Source organism: Schistocerca cancellata, chromosome 3 (genome assembly GCF_023864275.1).
Source record: "Schistocerca cancellata isolate TAMUIC-IGC-003103 chromosome 3, iqSchCanc2.1, whole genome shotgun sequence".
NCBI classification, from domain to species: Eukaryota; Metazoa; Arthropoda; class Insecta; order Orthoptera; family Acrididae; genus Schistocerca; species Schistocerca cancellata.
In genome coordinates, this window is record NC_064628.1 from 169,151,732 (window position 1) to 169,173,401 (window position 21,670).

At 40.1% G+C, this 21,670-nt stretch overlaps 1 protein-coding gene across 1 annotated transcript in view; it reads left to right on the top strand.

The window, feature by feature from the left end:
- Positions 1-21,670, top strand: part of LOC126174798 (spondin-1-like) — a 205,866-nt gene that overhangs the window by 110,171 nt on the left and 74,025 nt on the right. The window contains exons 7-8 of the mRNA XM_049921169.1: positions 1,257-1,384; positions 1,478-1,679. Coding sequence (XP_049777126.1) covers positions 1,257-1,384; positions 1,478-1,679 — 330 coding nt within the window. The remainder of the gene's footprint in view (positions 1-1,256; positions 1,385-1,477; positions 1,680-21,670) is intronic.

Consider the following 21,670-nt stretch of genomic DNA (forward strand, 5'->3'; position numbering starts at 1 on the left):
TTTATGGAATATAAAATACCTTGTATTGTATTTGTCTGCTTCTTTTTACATTTGGTGTACTATTTTATTATTTTTATATTTTCATGTTGCAACCATTTCAGACTTAATTATGTTATATTTGAAAATGTTTGTATATTATTGTCGTAACATTATTGTAAACGTGTACAATAATGAGAAAGGTGCAGAATTCTGATCTGAACAATACTGAATGCACGTTAGCCAGAGAGTTACTACCTGATATCTGACAAATGCGTCTTTGGAATAAATTTCATCATATATGATTGAATTTGGTGTAAGTAATGCCATATGTTTAACTAATAGTCAAAGCCGAAATAAAAAATAAAACAATGGATAAGAAGGTATTTTGAAAAAAATGACTTTTTCCACAAATCTGGCTGCACCATTGTAGGGTACAACAAAAACCATAGAGTTTTTTTTTTTTTCATGTGTATCACCGTTACAACGGAATTAATTCAGAAATATTAAAATGAAATTCAGAAATATTAAAATGTTTCACCACATTAAAGGCCGTATGAGCACGTGTAAAAAAAATGGGTTTCTTATTTCGCTCGACATTAAAACATTCAAAGACGATCAAAATCGAAGTGTATCCCTTGGGTACGTGTACTTGTGAGAAGGCTCGAGCAAACCCGAGACAGCCCATACCTCGGCCTGCACGTGGCCCACATATTCGGCTCACGTGTGGTTTGGTACGTTTTGTCTAGCTCTGATATGATCCGAGATGTGACACCTGGTTGATGCCAGAGTGTTGAAAATTGCCCTGATACTGTTCAGAGACTTTTTTCACTTACGTGATACGTTAATGTACAGCTTCGTTTGAAAGACGCAGATGTACATGTATAATGTAATTTTGCGTCATATTTCCTTTCTGTGTCTAATACAGGTTTCCCATTGAGTACCCACCGATGTCGAGCATCGGTTAACACACTCAACTCGCGTTGTGTTTCCATCGGGACATCATCTTTAATTTTTTATGGTTTCCCTATAACGATTAATGCAAAGACCGGGATGAGTCCACTAAAAAGGATACATCCAATTATTTTTACCATTTTTCCTTCAGTCTGAGCTTGTATTCTGTTCTTTCTTCTTGCTACAAATTATGAACTTTTCGTACAATATATTCCCTGTTTTTATTTATGGGTCATAACTATTGTACCACTATCTGTATTAATAAATATTCTGTGCGCTGCGGAAGTTTAACTATTGCAGATATTTATTATTTTCCTTTTTTTCAGGTCCATCACCTGATTGGATTGTTGGCATAGCTGGATTGGAGCTCTGCAGAAACTGTAGCTGGGTAGAGAACTTGGAGTTAAATTTGTATCCGTGGGACATAGGAACAGATAGCGGAGTCACATACACAGTGAGTACATTTTTGTTTTCAGAGCTTTTTGCTTTTTCTTTTTTTCTTTTGTTTTAGAATTTTTTCGCAATGTCTCCCCATTATTTCCTGCAGTCGCCTAACATGCCAACCGTTCCGCAAGACGTGATCCGACGCATCACGTCCAGCTTCCCTAACGATGAGGAGGCGCCATTTTATGACGAATCTGGAACTCCGATGAAGCCTCTGGCACGTCTTTACCTCACAAGGCAGCGATTATACAGAAGACATTGTTCCCCTCAAGAATCAAGAAGTATGGGAGGATATCAAATTGATGGCAAGTACTTCATTACTTTTATACAATCTTCTCGAATCACACACAGTTGGCATTTCTCACGCAGTATAGTTAGTACAGTCTGTTACTGTTCTTGTCTGCATGCAGCTTGATTTGTTTTGTTCATACGCAAACTAGAATAACACTGTAATAAATACGTACAGTTTTTTATATGTGCCAAACTAGAAACAAATTCCTGTTCGAAAACTAAGTTTGACTCGAAAGAATCCTTTTAGAAACTGTATTTAAAGTCGGAATCCAACATGGATTTCTGTAATTTCTTAGCAGGACCCTATTAATTGAACTGTCAAGTACTTGTGTATCTAAGGATGTAGATAAACTCGAAAGCTCAGTTGATACAATCCTGAAAACCCCTGCGTGTTGAAAACCAAAGACAACATAAACTGACCGATTAGCTCAATTCAGACTTTCTTCCATACTAACAAATAGTAAGGGGCCTTCTGACTCCTAAAAACTTGGAGGCGATTGATGGAACAGATCTAGAATCTGCCTATCACAAATACAACCAACGTTTCCTGATGGTCGTATCCTGATTAGATACACAGCGGTCGTCTCTCATGGGGATTGCTATTAACACAAGTTTCACCACAGAGTCACGTAGGGCTTTTCCAATGCTCACACTACAAAAATATGGAGAAAGTACATACAGAAACAAGGTAAACAGCAGGTGCAGTATTCAGAAATTAGTCGATAACAACATTATACTGACGAAGATATAAAAAATATATTACGCCCCAAACTCTTTTTGGTCTAAATGAAGCTGCACAAAAAGCGACTATTTTCTATGTTCTATGTTCTGTGTTTCTGTGTTCTAATTCAGTCAATGGAGGAAATCCTGTTTTACTGCCAGAAATACGCCTCTACACAATCGATAGCTGGCGCTGTAAGCATCTTAACGTAAGTAGGTTCTGCTGCAAATCACAGGTAAATTGCAGTATGACGGCTATGGTTTGAATTCCACCTTATACCATCCGTACTGTTCAATGTGCATGGCTGCACAAATTCGGCAGTCAACATTTGTGGTACTGTTAGTTAGGTAATCCCATCCACCATGGCAAAATCGTATTAAATCGGATAGGAAACATTGGTTTATAAGTGTCCCGAGACCAAAAACCGCATAAAAAGCAAAAAATGACTTCGGTTTCGAAAGCTGTCCTGGCTGTATGGTGCATGAGGAACAATCCAGTTAAGTTTTGAGAGCTCCTCTCAGGGGCATAGACTTGTGCGAGCCCTTGCATTGTCATGGAGGAGACGTTTGTCTACATTTTCCTAATGATGAAATTGCTGAAGTCATTTCTTCGGTTTCATGAGGGTAGCACAATACACTTCCGAATCGATCGTTGCACCATGAGGGAGGGCATCGAACAGAATAACTCCTTCAGAGCCCCACGAGACTGTCACCACGACTTACCTGGCTGAGGGTGCGGCTTTGAACATTATCTTCAGAGGAAAGGTGGTGCGGCGCAATTCCATGGATTGCCGTTTTGTTTCCGGTTCAGAGTGAAGAAACCATTTCATAGCCTGTGACGATGTTCGAGTAAAAAATTTTCAGAATCAGCCTCATAGCGCGCAAAAAATTCCCTACAGATGGTCATTCATTGCTTTTTATGGCTTTCTTTAGGTAGTTAGGAACCGAACGGGCACACAACTTTGAGTGCCTCAATTGGTGGTGCAGTGTGTCAGTGCTACCAACAGAGACGTCTAGTTGTGCAGCGCGGTATTTCATTGTGAACCATAGATCACTTTGGATGAGGTGTTCACATGTTCAGCACTGCAAGAGTCCCAGCTGTTGCTGTACGGATTGTAGACATGTATGGAAGTGAAATATGGACGATAAATAGTTTAGACAAGAAGAGAATAGAATCTTTCGAAATGTGGTGCTACAGAAGAATACTGAAGATTAGATGGGTATATCACGTAACTAATGAGGAGACACTGAATAGGTTTGGGGAGTAGAGGAATTTGACCAGAAGAAGGGACCGGTTGGTAGGACACATTCTGAGGCATCGGTTGGCACGCGGGAGATAGGACAGGTTTGTGCGACCTTGTTGCGATGACGAGAAACGCCTCGCCCAACGACTAACCGTGTTTCTGTACAATGCCTATGAATATTTGCGATGCTCTGGTTTTCCGCAAAAAGAAACTCAATGGCAGCTCTCTGCTTGGAACGCACCTCCGTTACAGCCACCATTTTGAACGCTTTTTACAGCGCTGCCACCTACTGGAACTTCACAAAACTATTGGGGCTGAGCCGGGAATATTCCATGGGTCCCTTAACCAACAATCCAATTTTTAAAGCGAAACTGACGAAGAAAAAATGTGTTGCAATACTCTTTTAACGCCTCTCGTATGAAAAAAACTAAATTCGATAATTTCACGACTTATAATGCACTGTCACCACATATTTTTGTGCGTTGTATTCTCAGCCGTGAAGGGTAGAGGAGACTGTTATAGATCCAATCGAGTGTAGATTCTAGTTCTTATGAACCAAATACTACGATAATCAATGCCACAATAGGCAGTTCAGCTGAACAACAAGGCAGAAAGGGCAATCACAAATGGGAAAGAAGGGAAATACAGATAAATGTGAGTACAAGTAAGGTAATTATGAAGAAACTGTGGAGAACTATTTCAATTATCGACAAAAAAGAGAACGTACAAACATTTTCAGGAAAAGACAAGAACTAGCCAGAAACTACACATGGTTCGATTTCAACATTAAACCATAGGTCCCTATCAACAGTTGAATTACTGGGGTAGGTTAGAGATATACAATGTATCGAGGTGATATCCAAATGAAAGACATGAACCAGGCCGTTGAACCACACGAAATTGTTATTATTATAGATAAATAAGTCACTTGTTGTTAGAGACTGGTTTGACGCAGCTCTCCATGCTACTCTATCCTGTGCAAGCCTCTTCACCTCTGAGTAACTTCTGCAACCTACATCCTTCTGAATCTGTTTAGTGTATTCATATCTTGGTCTCCCTCTACGATTTTTACCCTCCACGCTTCCCTCCAATACTAAATTGATGATCTCTTGATGCCTCAGAATGTGTCCTGCCAACTAGTCCCTTTTTGTAGTCAAATTGTGCCACAATTTCCTCTTCTCCCCAAACCTATTCAGTGCCGCCTCCTTAGTTATATGATCTACCGATATAATCTTCAGCATTCTTCTATAGCACCACATTTCGAAAGTTCCTATTCTCTTCTTGTCTAAACTATTTCTCGTCCTTGTTTCACTTCCATAGGTGCCTACAATACATACAGAAAAGACTTCTTGACACTTAAATCTAGTACTCGATTTCACCAATTTCTCGTCTTCAGAAATACTGCCCTTGTCATTCCAATTCTGCAGTTTATATCCTCTCTACTACGACCATCATCAGTTATTTTGCAATAGCAAAACTCATCTACTACTTTAAGTGTCTCATTTCCTAATCTAATTCCCTCAGCAATACCTGATTTAATTAGACTACATTCCATTATCCTCGTTTTGTTTTTGTTGGTGTTCATCTTATATCCTCCTTTGAAGACGCAGTCCATTCCGTTCAAATGCTCTTCCAGGTTTTTTGCTGTCTCTGACAGAATTACAATGTCGTCGTCAAACCTCGAAGTTTTTATTTCTTCTCCCTGGACTTTAATTCCTTCTTCAAATTTTTCTTTTCTTTCCTTTACTGCTTGCTCGATATACAGACTGAATAACATCGAAGATAGACTACAACTTTGTCTAACTCCCTCCTCAACCACTGCTTCCATTTCATGCCCCTCGACTCTTATAACTGCCATGTGGTTTCTGTACAAATTGTAAAGAGCGTTTCGCTCCCTGTATTTGGCCCCTGCCACCTTCAGAATTTGAAAGAGAGCATTACAGTTAACATTGTCAGAAGCTTACTGTAAGTCTACAAATGCTAGAAACGTAGGTTTGCCTTTCGTTAATCTATCTTCTAAGATAAGTCATAGGGTCAGTATTGCCTCGCGTGTTCCCCTACGGAGTCCAAACTGATATTCCCCGAGGTCGGCTTCTACCAGTTTTTCCATTCGTCTGTAAGGAATTCGTGTTCACCTTTTGTAGCCGTGACTTATTCAACTGATAGTTCGGTAATTCTCACACCTGTCAACAACTGATTTCTTTGAGATTGGATTTAGTATACTCTTCTTGAAGTGTGAGGGTATTTCCCCTGTCTCATACATCTTGCTCACCAGATAGTAGAATTTAGTCAGGTCTGGCTCTCCCAAGGTTATCAGTAGATCTAATTGAATGTTGTCTGCTGCCAGGGCCTTGTTTCCACTCAAGTCTTTTAGGGCTCTATCAAATTCATCACGCAGTATCGTATCTCCCATCTCATATTCATCTACGTCCTCTTCCATTTCAATAACATTGCCCTCAAGTACATCGCCCTTGTATGGACCCTCTATGTGTTCCTTCCGCCTTTCTGCCTTCCCTTCGTTGCTTAGAATTGGTTTTTCAACTGAGCTCTGGATATTCATAGAAGTGGTTCTCTTTTCTCCAACTGTGTCTTGAATTTTCCCCTAGGCAGTGTCTTTCTTACCCCTAGTGATACATGCCTCTACATCCTTACATTTGTCCTCTAGCTATCCCTCCTTATCCATTTTGCACTTCCTGTCGACCTCGTTTTTGAGACGTTCGTGTTCCTTTCTGCCTGCTTCATTTACGGCATTTTTATATTTTCTCCTTTCATCAATTAAATTCAGTATCTCTTCTGTTACCCAAGGACTTCTACTAACCCTCGTCCTTTTAGCTACTTGATCCTCTGCTGCCTTCACTATTTCATCTCTCGAAGCTACCCATTCCTCTTCTATTGGATTTCTTTCACCCGTTTTTGTCAATCGTTCCCTGATGCTCTCTCTGAAACTCTATACAACTTCTGGTTCTTTCAGTTTGTTCAGGTCCCATTTCCTTAAATTTCCATCTTTTTGCAGTTTCGTCCGTTTTAATTTACACTTCATAACCAATAGATAGCGGTCAGAGTCCACATCTGCCCCTGGAAATGTCTTACAATTTCAAACCTGCTTTCTGAGCCTCTGTCTTACCATTATATAATCTATCTGAAACATTCCAGTGTCTCCAGGCCTCTTCCACGTATACATCCTTCTTTCATGATTCTTAAAGCAAGTGTTAGCTATGATTAAATTCTGTTCTGTGCAAAATTGTACCAGGCAGCTTCCTCTTTCATTCCTTACCCCCGTTCCATATTCACTTACTACTTTTCTTTCTTTTCCTTTTCCTACTATCGAATTCCAGTCCCCCATCACTATTAAATTTTCATCTCCCTTCACTATCTGTATAATTTATTTTATCTCATCATACATGTCTTCAACCTCTTCGTCATCTGCGGAGGTAGTTGTCATATAAACTTGTACTATTGTGGAAGGCGTGGATTTCGTGTCTATCTTGACTACAATGATGTGATCACTATGCTGTTCGTAGTAGCTTAGCCGCGCTCCTATTTTTTATTCATTATTAAAGCTATTCCTGCTTTATCCCGATTTGACTTTGTATTTATAATCCTTTATTCACCTCACCAGAAGTCTTTTTCTCCTGCCACCGAACTTCACTAATTCCAATTATATCTAACTTTAAGCTATCCATTTCCCTTTTTAAATTTTCTAACCTACCTGCCCGATTAAGGGATCTGACATTCCACGCTCCGATTTGTAGAATGCCAGTTTTCTTTCTCCCGATAACGACATCCTCATGAGTAATCTCCGCCCGTAGATCCGAATGGGGTACTATTTTACCTCCGGAATATTTTACCCAAGAGGACGCAATCATCATTTAACCATACAGTAAAGCTGCATGCCCTCGGAAGAAATTACAGCTTTAGTTTCCCCTTGCTTACAGCCGTTCACAGTACCAGCACAGTAAGGCCGTTTTCGTTGATGTTACAAGGCCAAATCAGTCACTCATCCAGACTGTTGCCCTGCAACTACTGAAAAGGTCGCTGCCCCCTCTTCCGGAACCACACGTTTGTGTGGCCTCTCAACAGATTCCCCTCCGTTGTGGTTGCACCTAAGGTACGGCTATCTGTATCGCTGAGGCACGCAAGCGCCCCCCCCCCCCCCCCACCAACGGCAAGGTCAATGTTCACTTAGGAATTAAATAAATAAGAAGTGCAGGGAAGCCAAGGGGAAATGGCTGCAGAAAGAAAGTATTGATCGTTGGAAAGACTGGGCAGCTTTCAGAAACGTCGAAACAAACTTCGGTAAAGTTAAAAGCAAAGGCGTCAACACTAGGAATGTACGAGGAATTCCACACGGGGATTTCAGAAAACGGATAGGTGGAAAGGGTACACTAAAGGCTCTGTGATGGGGAGGAACTGTCTGATGGGTTGGCAGAAGAAGAAATGAGAGTCGAGATGGAAGACACAGAGGTTCCAGTATTTGAGTCAGCGTGTAACAGAATTATGGAAGACTTGGGATGAAACAAGGTGGAACGCATACATAACAGGACTTCGGAATTCCCTCATCATTTCATCTCATCTACACCGACGCGCAAGTCGACGAAGTGATGTCAGAAACCAGACGAGGATCTCCCAGCCTGTATTACCTTGCAATCATAATATTTTTCTAAAATAATTTTGGGAAATAGCAGACAAATGACTATAGTAGTTGGTGTGTAGAATCTACAAATCTGGAGACATACCATAGACGTTCGGAAAAATGTGATCCACACAATTCCGAAGACAGACTTGCATCCAATTTGCTGATCAGAATAATATTAGAAGGACGAAAAAGAAAATTGAGATTCTACTATATGATGCTCAGTTTCGATTTAGCACAGGAAAAGACACCAGAGAGGTAGTTCTGTCGATGTACTCGATAACGGAAGAAAGATTTATGAAAAATCAAAACTCTGTCAGAGGGTTTATCGACTTAGAGAACGCGTCTGTCAATGTAAAATGGATCAAGATGCACTAACTTCTCAACTAAATATGTAATAACTTTGGGGGTAGGCGAATAACATACAGCATGTACAAGAAAGAAGAGGAAAAATTAAGAATCCGAGGCCGACAGTGAAGTACTCTACTTGGAAAGAATATAAGAAAGGATTTAGTGTTTCGCCCGTACAGTTCAGTTGTATCACGACATACTATAAAGAGATCAGAGGTGACTGGTTTTGGTCGTGATTGTCATTTAGTTCTAGCACAGAGGCTCGCCGGTGGGACACTGGGAGCTCGCAGGAGACATGGTGGCCGGCCGAAGTGGCCGTGCGGTTAAAGGCGCTGCAGTCTGGAACCGCAAGACCGCTACGGTCGCAGGTTCGAATCCTGCCTCGGGCATGGCTGTTTGTGATGTCCTTAGGTTAGTTAGGTTTAACTAGTTCTAAGTTCTAGGGGACTAATGACCTCAGCAGTTGAGTCCCATAGTGCTCAGAGCCATTTGAACCATTTGAGACATGGTGGCACAAGCGGGGCTTTGAGAACACGATACCAGATTTGACCTCATGTCCGCCCTAGGAACACGCACAAAGGACTATATAGTGTTTATCGACATTGCGCATGTTCAACACAAACCACAGTACTTCCAGTGAAGCACGACGCATCATCTTCAAGAGGAGAGAGAGATAATTCAGATAGTCCAAGAGCCTAAAAGGTCTCTGTAATGCATTTTCAGTATATGTCTTTAATAACAGTTGTGAGTATGTATCGAGAAAAGAGATCGACCCTTCAGGTTAAAGCACTTATCTATATATATCGCTTGAGTTGCTTACATGTTAGCCCGCCCGGTTACCCGTGCGGTCTAACACATTGCTTTCCAGGCGGGCAGGCATACCGGTCCCCGGCACGAATCTGCCCGGCGGATTAGTGTCGAGTTCCGGTTTGCCGGCCAGTCTGTGGATGGTTTTTAACGAGGTTTTCCATCTGCCTCGGCAAATGCGGCTGGCTCCTCTTATTCCGCCTCAGTTGCACTATGTCGACGATTGTTGCGCAAACACTGTTTCCACGTATGCGTACACCATAATTACACTACCCAGCAAACATTTGGGGTTACACTCGTTTGGTGTGAGACGTTGTCGGGGGGGGGGGGGGGGGTCACTGGGGCCGAACCGCACAATAATCCTGGGTTCGGTGTGGGGCGGTGGGTCCTATAAAGACTCCTATTATTACTAGGCTAATTACTATTTAGCTCTACAGGGCCTTTATACTGAAATGGTTCTCCACACCACCTAGTATTGACTTCTATGTGTGTGAGTAACTGTTTGTTCACTGTTGTGGGTAAATACATACAGCGTACACAGGGCGGTGTGTGAAACTGATAGCGATTACACTCTTCCGCTGTTGTAGAAATCTGCTCCAGATGCTGCAGATACCGTGTTGAGCTGAAAGTGGTAACCAAAGTACGGAGAAATATTCTTCGGGGCTCTGTTGCATAGCAATCAGATTGCTTTCAGTTCTGAGAAATGTCCAGTTACTATTGTGGATTTGAATGATCCATGAAGTGACTTCTTTTCCGAAGAAAACATCGAACTATTTCACTAGAACTGAACGCTCCCGTCGGAACTGTTCTCAGCTGTGGGATATTAGTAGATCACAATAGCAGTATATCGCTGGGTGTATAATAAGACGTACCTTCTTGAAATGAACAATATTTTTATTGTTCTATTAACTGATTTCCTTCCATATGCACTTATATTTTACAATATGAATCACAAACTCGCAATGGCGTCGATTTTTACATCACAAGAATGGCTCTCCTCTCCTCAAATTACTCTTAACAAGAACAAAACAAAAAAAACTATATCCTAAGAATAATTATGTGAGCGCTGACCGCCACAGAGTAATAAACAATATCTTTGTCTCTCTCTCGCACTGTCACAGCAAGTTACGCTGCATGATACATCATATATGCCCCTCTTGTGGACGAACGTTTTTGGGCAAAAACAAACACGAGCGTTCACACAACACTATATCGATGATTGTTTATGACGCTGTATTAAAGTCCACTAGAGTATTAATGTCCACTGTATTTCTTATGATATTTGGTATTAGTGAATGACTATCTAAATGTAAATTATAGATTTGGTGCATATACTGCTGACAAAGGCTGTTCTGAATTCCTGATGCAGCATATATGCATAGCTTACATGCTGCTTTTATTCATTTGTCGAGGATGGCATGAGATGTGATCAGAAACCTTTTTCATCATCACTCAAAGCTTCTGTCACTCGCCTTGGGATGTCTCAAACGGATAATCTAGCCATTCGGCCAAGCCCCACAAAGGAAAACCAAGGAAAACCTCGGGGTAGATTTACCATCCTCGTATTTCTCATTTGCAAAGATAATTAATTGAATTACAATGGAAAATAAAAAAAATATTTACAATATGGATTTTTTAAACACTGTTCACAAAAGAAACACAACACTGTTAATCTTCTGTGTCTTGAGGTGAACCGTCGACGCGTTGATTTACGTCCATCTACGATTCCCTTCTATCAGTCATCTCCGGGTAACTGATTGCATTCTATTCCCATTTCACTGTCTCCTCGTGGGTATTATGGTTTTCCGCATATGGTTAACATGAAAATAAGAGTCAGTGTAAGTTCCGTGGAAAAGGTGTTTGATCTATGCTGAGCTGAAATAGAATCTAAGATTAAAGTTCTTTCTAATTCTCTGTCCTGAATTCGAAATATTCGGAAGTCGTAAGGTGTTCTTCATTTCTATCAACAACCCTAGAATGCAGTATACACAAATCCAACTGGAGCTGCCGTGTCAACTTATGCTCGTCATCCTTCAGATGGACTTTAACACTTGTTGATGTGCTTGTAACTGAAAGGCATTCGCTCAGTTGGTAACTTCGCGAGCAACAATTGATACAACATAATTTACATACACAGGTATGTTACAACAATAGTACAATTCTAAAGACAATGTTCATCACAAAAGATTGAAACAAAGTGATATGCGTCCTTTTAAAACTGAGAACGGGTTACCCCTTCCGAACAGCATGACTTCAGCTCAGCGAGTGAAAAAAAAACAAATACAAACATACATTGAGATTGTTAAATTGACATAAGAAAAAAATATCTTGCCATAGACCAGATTCATTTGAGTTACTAACCCATGGTCATTATGCATTGTGAAACCTGATTGAAGTTACTATCAACTAAATAAAAATTAAAAAAATTTTAAAAGAAATCATTCATACTATAGCTAAATTCTCTGTATACTGAAAAGAAAACTTATCTTTACAGTGGAAAACAAATACATAATGCCAGCATATCTCTCGTACATTATGCCTGAAAAGAAAAACTAACTACTAAATTGCAAAAAAAAAAAGAAACTATCCTAAGTATGATTCATAGGTTTAATGAAAATTTTGTAATCAATATTATTTGATAAGAATAGTATTTTCAATCTTCAGAATCTTCAGTCATCATGAAATTGCTTTAACAAGTGATGAGGATACATTCCTTTCACCCTTCCATTCTTCACATCCTTCAAAACATAAGTTCCCGGATGGGGTATTTTGGTAATCACAAATGGTCCTTGATACAGTAATTGCCATTTTGTGTTCTTCCTCTGTATAAGTGAAGCCTTAGGATGAGTTTTTACTAAAACTTGGTCTTTCACTTTATATGTTTTTATTTTTCCAAGTCGATTGTCAAAATATATTTTCCTTTTTCTTGCCTTGTCCATTATATTAAGTAAGGATTGTCGTACTTTATTTTGTAGGTCTATTTTGTTAATAGCTACTTTAGGAATTGGTCGAATCCAGTCATTCTGTTCCTGTTTTCCAAACATCAGTTCGTATGGGGTGTATTCCGTCGTAGTATGTGGCATATTGTTTACAATTTCCTGAAAATCGTGAAGATAATCGATCCATTTGGGTTGCTGGTTGTGGCAATATGTTCTCATGAACCGGTTTAATTCACGAAAAATTCGTTCCACGGGATTCGCCGAAGGGTGGTACACTGATGTTAGAATTTGTTTTATATCACAACTGGCTAATGTTTGCCTCCAACGAAATCCAGTGAACATTGACCCATTGTCAGAAAGAATAGCCTCTGGTTTGCCAACCTTGACTATATAATCCTTGACCAGCTTCTTGGCTATGGATGCAGCAGTAGCTGATTTTAATGGATAAAGTTTGACATACTTAGTAAATATATCAAGAAAAGCTACAATATATTTGCATCCTCCCTTTGATGATGGTAGAGGACCACAGACGTCGACCGAAATGATTGACAGCGGTTTAGTGGGTATAATAGGATGTAGGAAATCTTTCACACAAAAATTTCCTGGTTTGGCTAGCTGACAAATTTTACATTTCCTTAACTGTCTGTGCACTTTCCTGCGAATGTTTGGGAAGTAGCAATATGCTTGAATCTTCCGAGCACACTTTAATACTCCAAAATGTCCCCAAGTGATGTGCGTGTGCAAAATTAAGTCATTCTCATTCTTCTCGGGAATACACACCTTCCAATTATCTGAATCAAGATGCCCTTTGAAGAATAAGACGTCGTTCTCAACTTTGTACAGTCTCTTCAGATCATCGTTTCCAGGCTTTGCTAAAGTTTCCTTTATTGAATGCCAACGAGGATCTTCATTCTGCAGTTTTTCCATGTTCTTACACATGTCAAGAAAATGTTTCCTATATATTCTATCAGTCATTATAAGAACATTAAATTCGGACGGATTGTCCGTGATGTTGATAGTTGACAAATCTCCATCTGGCATTCTAGACAGTGCATCAGCGATGAAATTATCCTGTCCGCTTAGGTATTTAATTTCAAATTGAAACTCTTGGAGTGAGAGCGTCCATCTTGCTAATCTTGGATGTAATAATTTACATGTTTGCAAAAAACTTATCGCTTTGTGGTCACAGTATACTGTTGTCTTCGCTCCATATAAGTAATAGTAAAATTTCTTAAATGACCAGACTACGGCCAATGCTTCCCTTTCGGTAGTCGTATATGTTCTTTCACAAGCAGTTAAGAGTCGGCTAGCAAAGGCTATTGGACAGAAAGTTGATTTTCTGTCTATCATCCTTACTTGGAAGAGGCATGAACCTATTCCAATTTCCGAAGCATCTGCCATTAAACCGAATTCTTGGCTCATATCTGGATGATATAATATTTGTGAATTGACTAAGGCATGTTTTATTGCTTCAAATGCATTCTGACATTGTTGCGTCCACACCCACGGACTATTTTTGCGCAACAAGCTGTACAACGGTTCTGCGTTAATAGAGTGGTCGTGAATGAAACGCCTGAAGAAAGAGACAACTCCGAGGAAGCCCTTTAACTGCTTTTTTGTTGTTGGAAGTGGAAAGTTTTTGATTGCCTTTAGTTTCTCGGAGTCCTGTAAGATGCCTTTTCCATTTATAAGATGACCCAAAAATTTGATTTTATCTCGAGCAAAGTGGGACTTTTGCAGATTTGCGGTTATGCCTGCTTCCTTGAAACGTTCTAACACTCTTCTCAATAAATCAACGTGCTCCTCCCATGTGGTCGTAGCTATGAGCATGTCGTCCACAAACAAAGTTAAATTGCTTCGAAGTGCAGGTCCCAATGCATAATCTAGAGCATTTATAAAAACTCCTGAGCTCACGTTTAACCCGAAAGGTAAAACCTTAAATTGATAGCTTCTACCTGCATGTACAAATGCGGTGTACTTTTTTGATGGTTCGTCTAGAGCCACCTGCCAAAATGAACTTCTCAAATCAATATTTGTTAAGTATTTCATCCCCTCGAACTTTTGAATTAGCTCATCGATATTTTCCGGATGAGTTCGCACGGGCACGATAATCTTATTTATCTGCCGTGCGTCTAGCACGAGACGAACTTTTCCTCCCTTTTTCGAGACAACATGAAGCGGACTACAGTATGGACTCGTCGAAGGTTCGATCAGATCCCATTCAAGCATCTGGTGGATTTCCGCATCAACTGCCTTTCGTTGGTGCCACGGTACTGGATAAGAAATACGGCAGAAAACTTGGTGTGGTATCACATCTAAATGACATGTGTATCCCTTGATTACACCAGGTCTTTCTTGAAAGACTTCATGATGTTCCTGTAGAAGATCATATAATTGCTTTCTTTGGTGTTGTTGCAAATATTCAGGTTCTTGTACCTTTTCATATACCGTATCTTCAGGGTTTAAAACTGGTTGCAAGTAATTAATTTGGTAATACCGTACAGGTTTGCTATGTATCCACTTTATTTGCAGCTTTCGTCCCTGACAATACTTTCCATGGGTACTATATTCCCTGAGAAGATTCACTTGATGTTTCTGATCCATTATTGTAAAACTGGTACGGCCTAGAGAAAAATCGATATGCCAATTTCTCTCTCTAAATTCATCTATACCCAGGATACAGTCCTCAACCAATTTTTCTATTACAAGGAACGTGCAATTTATAGCTACATTTCCTATATCTAACTGGAGTTGAGTCTGCACTTTAACCTGAGAAGACTTATGACCAGTAGGACCTACAATTCTACAACATTGAACAGGAAAAACCGGTGGATTTGCTTTCTGGAGTATTCTTTGAAATAACTTCTCAGAAACGACATTTACTGCTGCTCCTGTATCTAAAGTAATTTGCACAGTAATGCCTTCAATTGCCGCCTGAATTTTCGCAACAGGTTCAGTGATATGTTCCTCTTGACAAGGCATCATATCTTTCTGATGTTCTTCTATTAATAATTTGCCATCATTGTACCGAAAGAAATTGACGCTTGAATTTTCGCCCCTGAAAACTTCCTCGACTGCACCGTCGGGGCTTCTGACAGTCGAGTTTAGTTTGACGATCGTCCATTATTAGTAGATCTCTGCTCCGTTACGTCGGTTATTATTGGTGGTTGATTTCTCCATTCATTTGCATAATCATTTGGTATCCAACCTGAAGTTTGTGGTTGGTTGTGATATTCTTGGGTTGGTTGCTGATATCGGCGTTTTTGCTGATAATTCCCTTCTTGATAGTATCCTTTCCTCTTCTTATTATTCTTCCTCCATTTCCGTTTATATGTTTGTTCACATTGTTGGTCATGATTACACTGGTCGGGATTTTCGTTACCAAATTTCACGTTTTTCTGGAAATAATTCACCTGTGGGTTTGGTGAATTGTGTGCAAAAGGTTTGTTTCCATACTGTTTGTTGTTACTATTATATTTGTTAGGTTGGTAACTTGGCTGGTTATAGCGCACACGTGATTCTTCGAACAGAATGTCTATTGAATCCAATGTGGCTAGAAAATGTTCCACATGTTGTTCAGGCACATGTAGAAGTTTTTCCTTAACTTCAAGTGGAAGTTTGCCCTTTAATATTCGAATGATATCCTGCGTCGGGATTGGTTCATTCCAGTATTTACTTTTATTTATATACTTCTCGAAATACTTTCTTAAAGATCCATTTTTGAAAGAAAAAGGTTGTGGGTCAAAAACTTCCTTACGTAGTCTTTCTTGTACTCCCTTATTCCAGTATTTGTGCAAGAAAGCGCGTTCAAATTGGTCATAATCTTGACACCAATCGGATGCTTCTGACGCCCACATCGATCCATCTCCATGTATGAATCCTGCAACGTACATAATTTTTTGTTGCTCAGTCCACATTTGCGGCAATATCCCTTTAAATTGCTTGATAAATACCACGGGATTGATCGACTTCCTTTCGGGAATAAATATCTGGAATTGACGATATTTAAGCATTTTTTCTTCATTCATGGTCACAGGTGTATTCTGGTGGCTACTTCGCGGCGAATGATAATCTCGATAATTTTTTTCTGGTTGATTACGTAAATATGCACCAATACATGGATATTGTTGCATGGATTCGGTTTCACTGGTTTCATCAGGAATAATGTCTGCCTTTGATAAACTGCAAGTAGTATGTGCCCCTCTAGTATTAACTAGACCTTGCTGGCATGCTTTTAATGTATTTTCTATCTTTGCTTTCCAAGCAGGAAATTCATCTCCTATATTCTCCTTAATCTCTTTAACTTCTACCTTAAGTTGTTCTTGTGCAGCTTCGTTGTTAACTTGCACGTTAGAAACCGTTTCTTTCAAGGTTTTGTCAACATAATTTCGCACTGTCTCGGTTTGCTCTTTCGCCCAATCTTCAATGTCCTTAGAGAATGCGATCTTATGTTCATTGAAAAGTTTCTCTATGTGTTTCTCGCCTTCGAGACTGAGAGTGTCTATCCTCCGAGTAAGCTCAATGACAGCTTGCTCGTTATCGTGCTTAATTGTATTCACGTCTTGCGCAATAGTGTTCTGTACATGAATAACTTCCTGCACTTGATGATTTAGTGTATCTTGACGACATAAGATGTCTTTGTATTTGTTTGTTAATTCCTGATACTGTTGTTCTTGTGTAACTATGAGTTGTGCCTGACTGGTAATCAAGTGACTCTGCTTTGTTTCCAAACTCTGGAATTTTTCAGTAATCTTATCATTTATTTCTTTTAGTTTATTAGATTGCTCCTGAGCCAAATTAAATTGCGCACTCTCCAATACTTGGAATCTACGATTCACGTCGTTTGCAAAATTAGATTGCGATGTTTCCAATGCCTTAATCCCTTGTGTTATGACAGTCAAACTTGACATCAGCTGGGATAACAAATCGGTATTCTCAGCAATTGGCGATTGCACTGGGCTTAATGAGGATTGTACCGACACAATTTTCGGTACAGTCATTTCGTTTTCGCACGCGTCTGTGTCAGAGATAAAATTCATGTTGTTTGTTGGTTGCTGCATATTTCTCTGGACTTCTTTCGACATATGAATGTCGGAACTAGCAACCGTTTGTGTCGACGGCGTGAGCGCATTAATTATTGCTGGTTGCTCAGCCGTAATCGACATATCTCTAACTACGGCGGTATTAAATTCTGTGGCACTAGTTGACGATGCATTCACACTATTTAATTCATTTTGTGGCATTGTGATGCGTGCTTGCTTATTGCCTTTGAACATAGATCTAGTTACCACCATGTAAATGAGCAATTGACAGTTTCTCCTCTAAATAAGTCCTACAAAAGTGACTATTGAACTTTTACACATGCAAAAAAACGTTAATGTCCTAATGCTGTCAATGTACACTTTACAATGTGACACAAACACAGTACATAGATAACACATAAAATATTGTCTTACTATATCTACTGAAATACAGGAATTCTAGTAAAAGTAATATAGCAACACTATTTATACTTAGAAAATTAATAGCTGAAAGGTAACTAAATGCATAAATGCTCAAGAAAGCTAGTAATTCAAATGTTCTGGCCTTTTTGAAGTTTCTGCTCGGCTGCTGGGACGGCGTACTCGTTCTCTTCACAAGATACTCCCGCACGTTCAGTTAGCATGAAACATACAAAGGACCATAATGTAGTTACTCTATAAAACTAGACATATATACACACAATGAAACATTAATTACTAAATTACTAACATGGTTATATTTCATGTTCACTATGAGTGTTGTATCAGGATCGTGTCCTGTCACGGTCGCCATTTATAAAGACTCCTATTATTACTAGGCTAATTACTATTTAGCTCTACAGGGCCTTTATACTGAAATGGTTCTCCACACCACCTAGTATTGACTTCTATGTGTGTGAGTAACTGTTTGTTCACTGTTGTGGGTAAATACATACAGCGTACACAGGGCGGTGTGTGAAACTGATAGCGATTACACTCTTCCGCTGTTGTAGAAATCTGCTCCAGATGCTGCAGATACCGTGTTGAGCTGAAAGTGGTAACCAAAGTACGGAGAAATATTCTTCGGGGCTCTGTTGCATAGCAATCAGATTGCTTTCAGTTCTGAGAAATGTCCAGTTACTATTGTGGATTTGAATGATCCATGAAGTGACTTCTTTTCCGAAGAAAACATCGAACTATTTCACTAGAACTGAACGCTCCCGTCGGAACTGTTCTCAGCTGTGGGATATTAGTAGATCACAATAGCAGTATATCGCTGGGTGTATAATAAGACGTACCTTCTTGAAATGAACAATATTTTTATTGTTCTATTAACTGATTTCCTTCCATATGCACTTATATTTTACAATATGAATCACAAACTCGCAATGGCGTCGATTTTTACATCACAAGAATGGCTCTCCTCTCCTCAAATTACTCTTAACAAGAACAAAACAAAAAAAACTATATCCTAAGAATAATTATGTGAGCGCTGACCGCCACAGAGTAATAAACAATATCTTTGTCTCTCTCTCGCACTGTCACAGCAAGTTACGCTGCATGATACATCATAGTCCGCAGCTCATGGTCGTGCGGTAGCGTTCTCGCTTCCCACGTCCGGGTTCCCGGGTTCGATTCCCGGCGGGGTCAGGGATTTTCTCTGCCTCGTGATGACTGGGTGTTGTGTGCTGTCCTTAGGTTAGTTAGGTTTAAGTAGTTCTAAGTTCTAGGGGACTGATGACCATAGATGTTAAGTCCCATAGTGCTCAGAGCCATTTGAACAATTTTTTTGGGGCGGTGGACTGCTGTAGCCTGTTGTGGGGTTGTGAACCACTGAGGGCTACAGCGGGGACGAAGCCTCTCCATCGTTTCTAGGTCACCAGTTGAATACAATACTTGTATATTTGATTACTTATTTAATTAACAAGCGAAAGGCAATTTAATCAGACACATCAGTTTCATTTATTAACAAAAAATGGTACGCGACAGCATTGGAGTAATTGGAGTATATGTCGGAAAGCCTATGCACGCTTCACCTACAACATGTAGAGCATTTGTTTTATATGTTTAATTGACAAATTTAATTGATTATATTGCGTAGCTTCACCTGTAATTAAATTGCCATTAAAGATGCGTCAGTTTTGATTGCAAGAGTGAAAAGAGCAGGTTCGTAGATCTGCATGCAATACTTGTGTGGACTGTAACACAATTTGAGACACCGTGAGAAAACACTGAAAATCAATCACTGCAATTGAAATGTGTCATCATTTGACTAATATTTGTGGAGGAACTATTTAACGTATTATTAAGTGCAATATTAATTTTAAACATATTGTTAGCGCGCTTCTAACGGTGCATCTGTTTTCAAGATTGGATTTTTTAAATATGTTCGACCGCCGTTCAGTACGTAAAGAAACAATTTTTTCTCTGAAAGAGGTTTAATATCTTTTGGATCTAAAATTTAAAACCTCTCTCACAACGGCCTGATTTAGCTTCACTGATCAGGATAGTAAAAACATGCGTATATTAAGGGAATTTTCATTGACAAAGCAGGCTTATCACATTCACACAGTTCAATACTGTTCTATCCTGATTAAATTGGGCTTAACTTAAATTCCATAAGGCAGTGAAGCAATTTCGAAGTCTCGGTGCGACGAAAATTGTCAGTCGATCTCCTGGAAACATTTGTAATAATTATTAACTTTCGGTGATCACATGGGGAAGACCGGAGATCTGCTGGTAAGACCGTGTTAGCCTATTTATTTGAAGTAACTGGATATCTTGAGCATACAAAACGGCAGGTTCGTCCAGTGTAAATCAGACGTTCCCCACTGATCCCGTGCAACACAGCGTAGTAAGCAGACACTGTCAATAATAATAATCCGTTAAATAATACGCGAACACACTTACTTTAGTTTAGTTCATGTATTAAATTCCTTCTCATACAGAATCTCATCAAGATGGCGACTAGCTCAACAATACATACATATACATCCTTCTTTCACGACTAATCGGCAAGAAGTCCCCTATTCTTTTCATAAGAGAAAACACAGATAGCAGAGAAGCTATTCCATGGAGTAAATGGACGCTCCATGGGCTTGAAACTACTTTGCATTGATAATCGGTAAGATAAGAAGAGATAATAAGAAGAGATATTTCGAGATATGTACTGAGTTATATAATTTATAAAATTTCTGAAAATATCGTGGAGAGACCGCTGCAAGAGACATTATAGAGGGTTGGGTTTATGCAGGATTCCAATGCACCATATTATTTCCCCTCTCTTTTCATTACAAAACTCTATTTTTCAACACAGTCTCCGTTCAGCGCGACGGCCTTACGCCACGTTACTGGGAGGGCCTGTATGCACACGGCTACTGATCGCCGTCGGAGTCAACACCTTTCTGCACCAGTAACCTCCCCATCACCGACGTACAGCTCCCCGCGGGATGCAACCTTCTTTGGGCCAAACGGACGAAAGTCGGAAGGTGTGATGCCCAGGCGATGGGGTGGATGAGGAATAACAGTCCAATGAAGCTCCTCTAGGGTGTGCAGACTTGCGTGAGTCCTTGCGATGTCATGGAGGAGAAGTTCAGTTGTATTTTTGTGTGCGACGAACACACTGAGGTCGTTCTTCATATCCTTCAGAGTTGATCGTTGCACCATTAGGAGGGACATCAAACAGAATAAGCCCTTCAGAGTGCCATAAGACCGTCGTCGTCACTTTATCAGCTGAGGGTGTGGCTCTGAACTTTATCTTCGGAGGGTTGGTGGTGTGACGCCACTGCAAGGATTGCTGTTTTGTTTCCGGTTGTTTCATTGCCCGTGACGACGTTGGACTAAAAATTGTCACGATCAGCCTCGTAATGCGGAAGCAGTTTCACACGGATGGTCCTTCGCTGCTCTTTACGGTCTTCTGTTAGAGGCAAGAAACCGAGGGGGTGGACACCTTTGAGTACTGGTGGACAAGGTGTCAGCACTACCAACAGAGGGTCCAGTTAGCAGCGAGTTGTTTGATTGTGATCCGTCGATCACCTCGAGTGAGAGGAGTGTTCACACATTACAACATTGCAGGAGTCACAGCTGTGTGTGGCCGGACTGCACGCGGGAGATCGGATAGGTTTGTGCGACCCTATTGCGATGGTCACAGCCACTCACCACGCTTTTGTTCAGTGCCTGGTCTCCGTAGAAATTCTGCAAGCCCTATGAATATCTGCTTGGAGCGCATCTCCATTACAGATGCCATTTTGAATGCTACATATAACGATGCCACCTATCGAAACTTTATGAAACTGTAGAGGCTGGACCGGG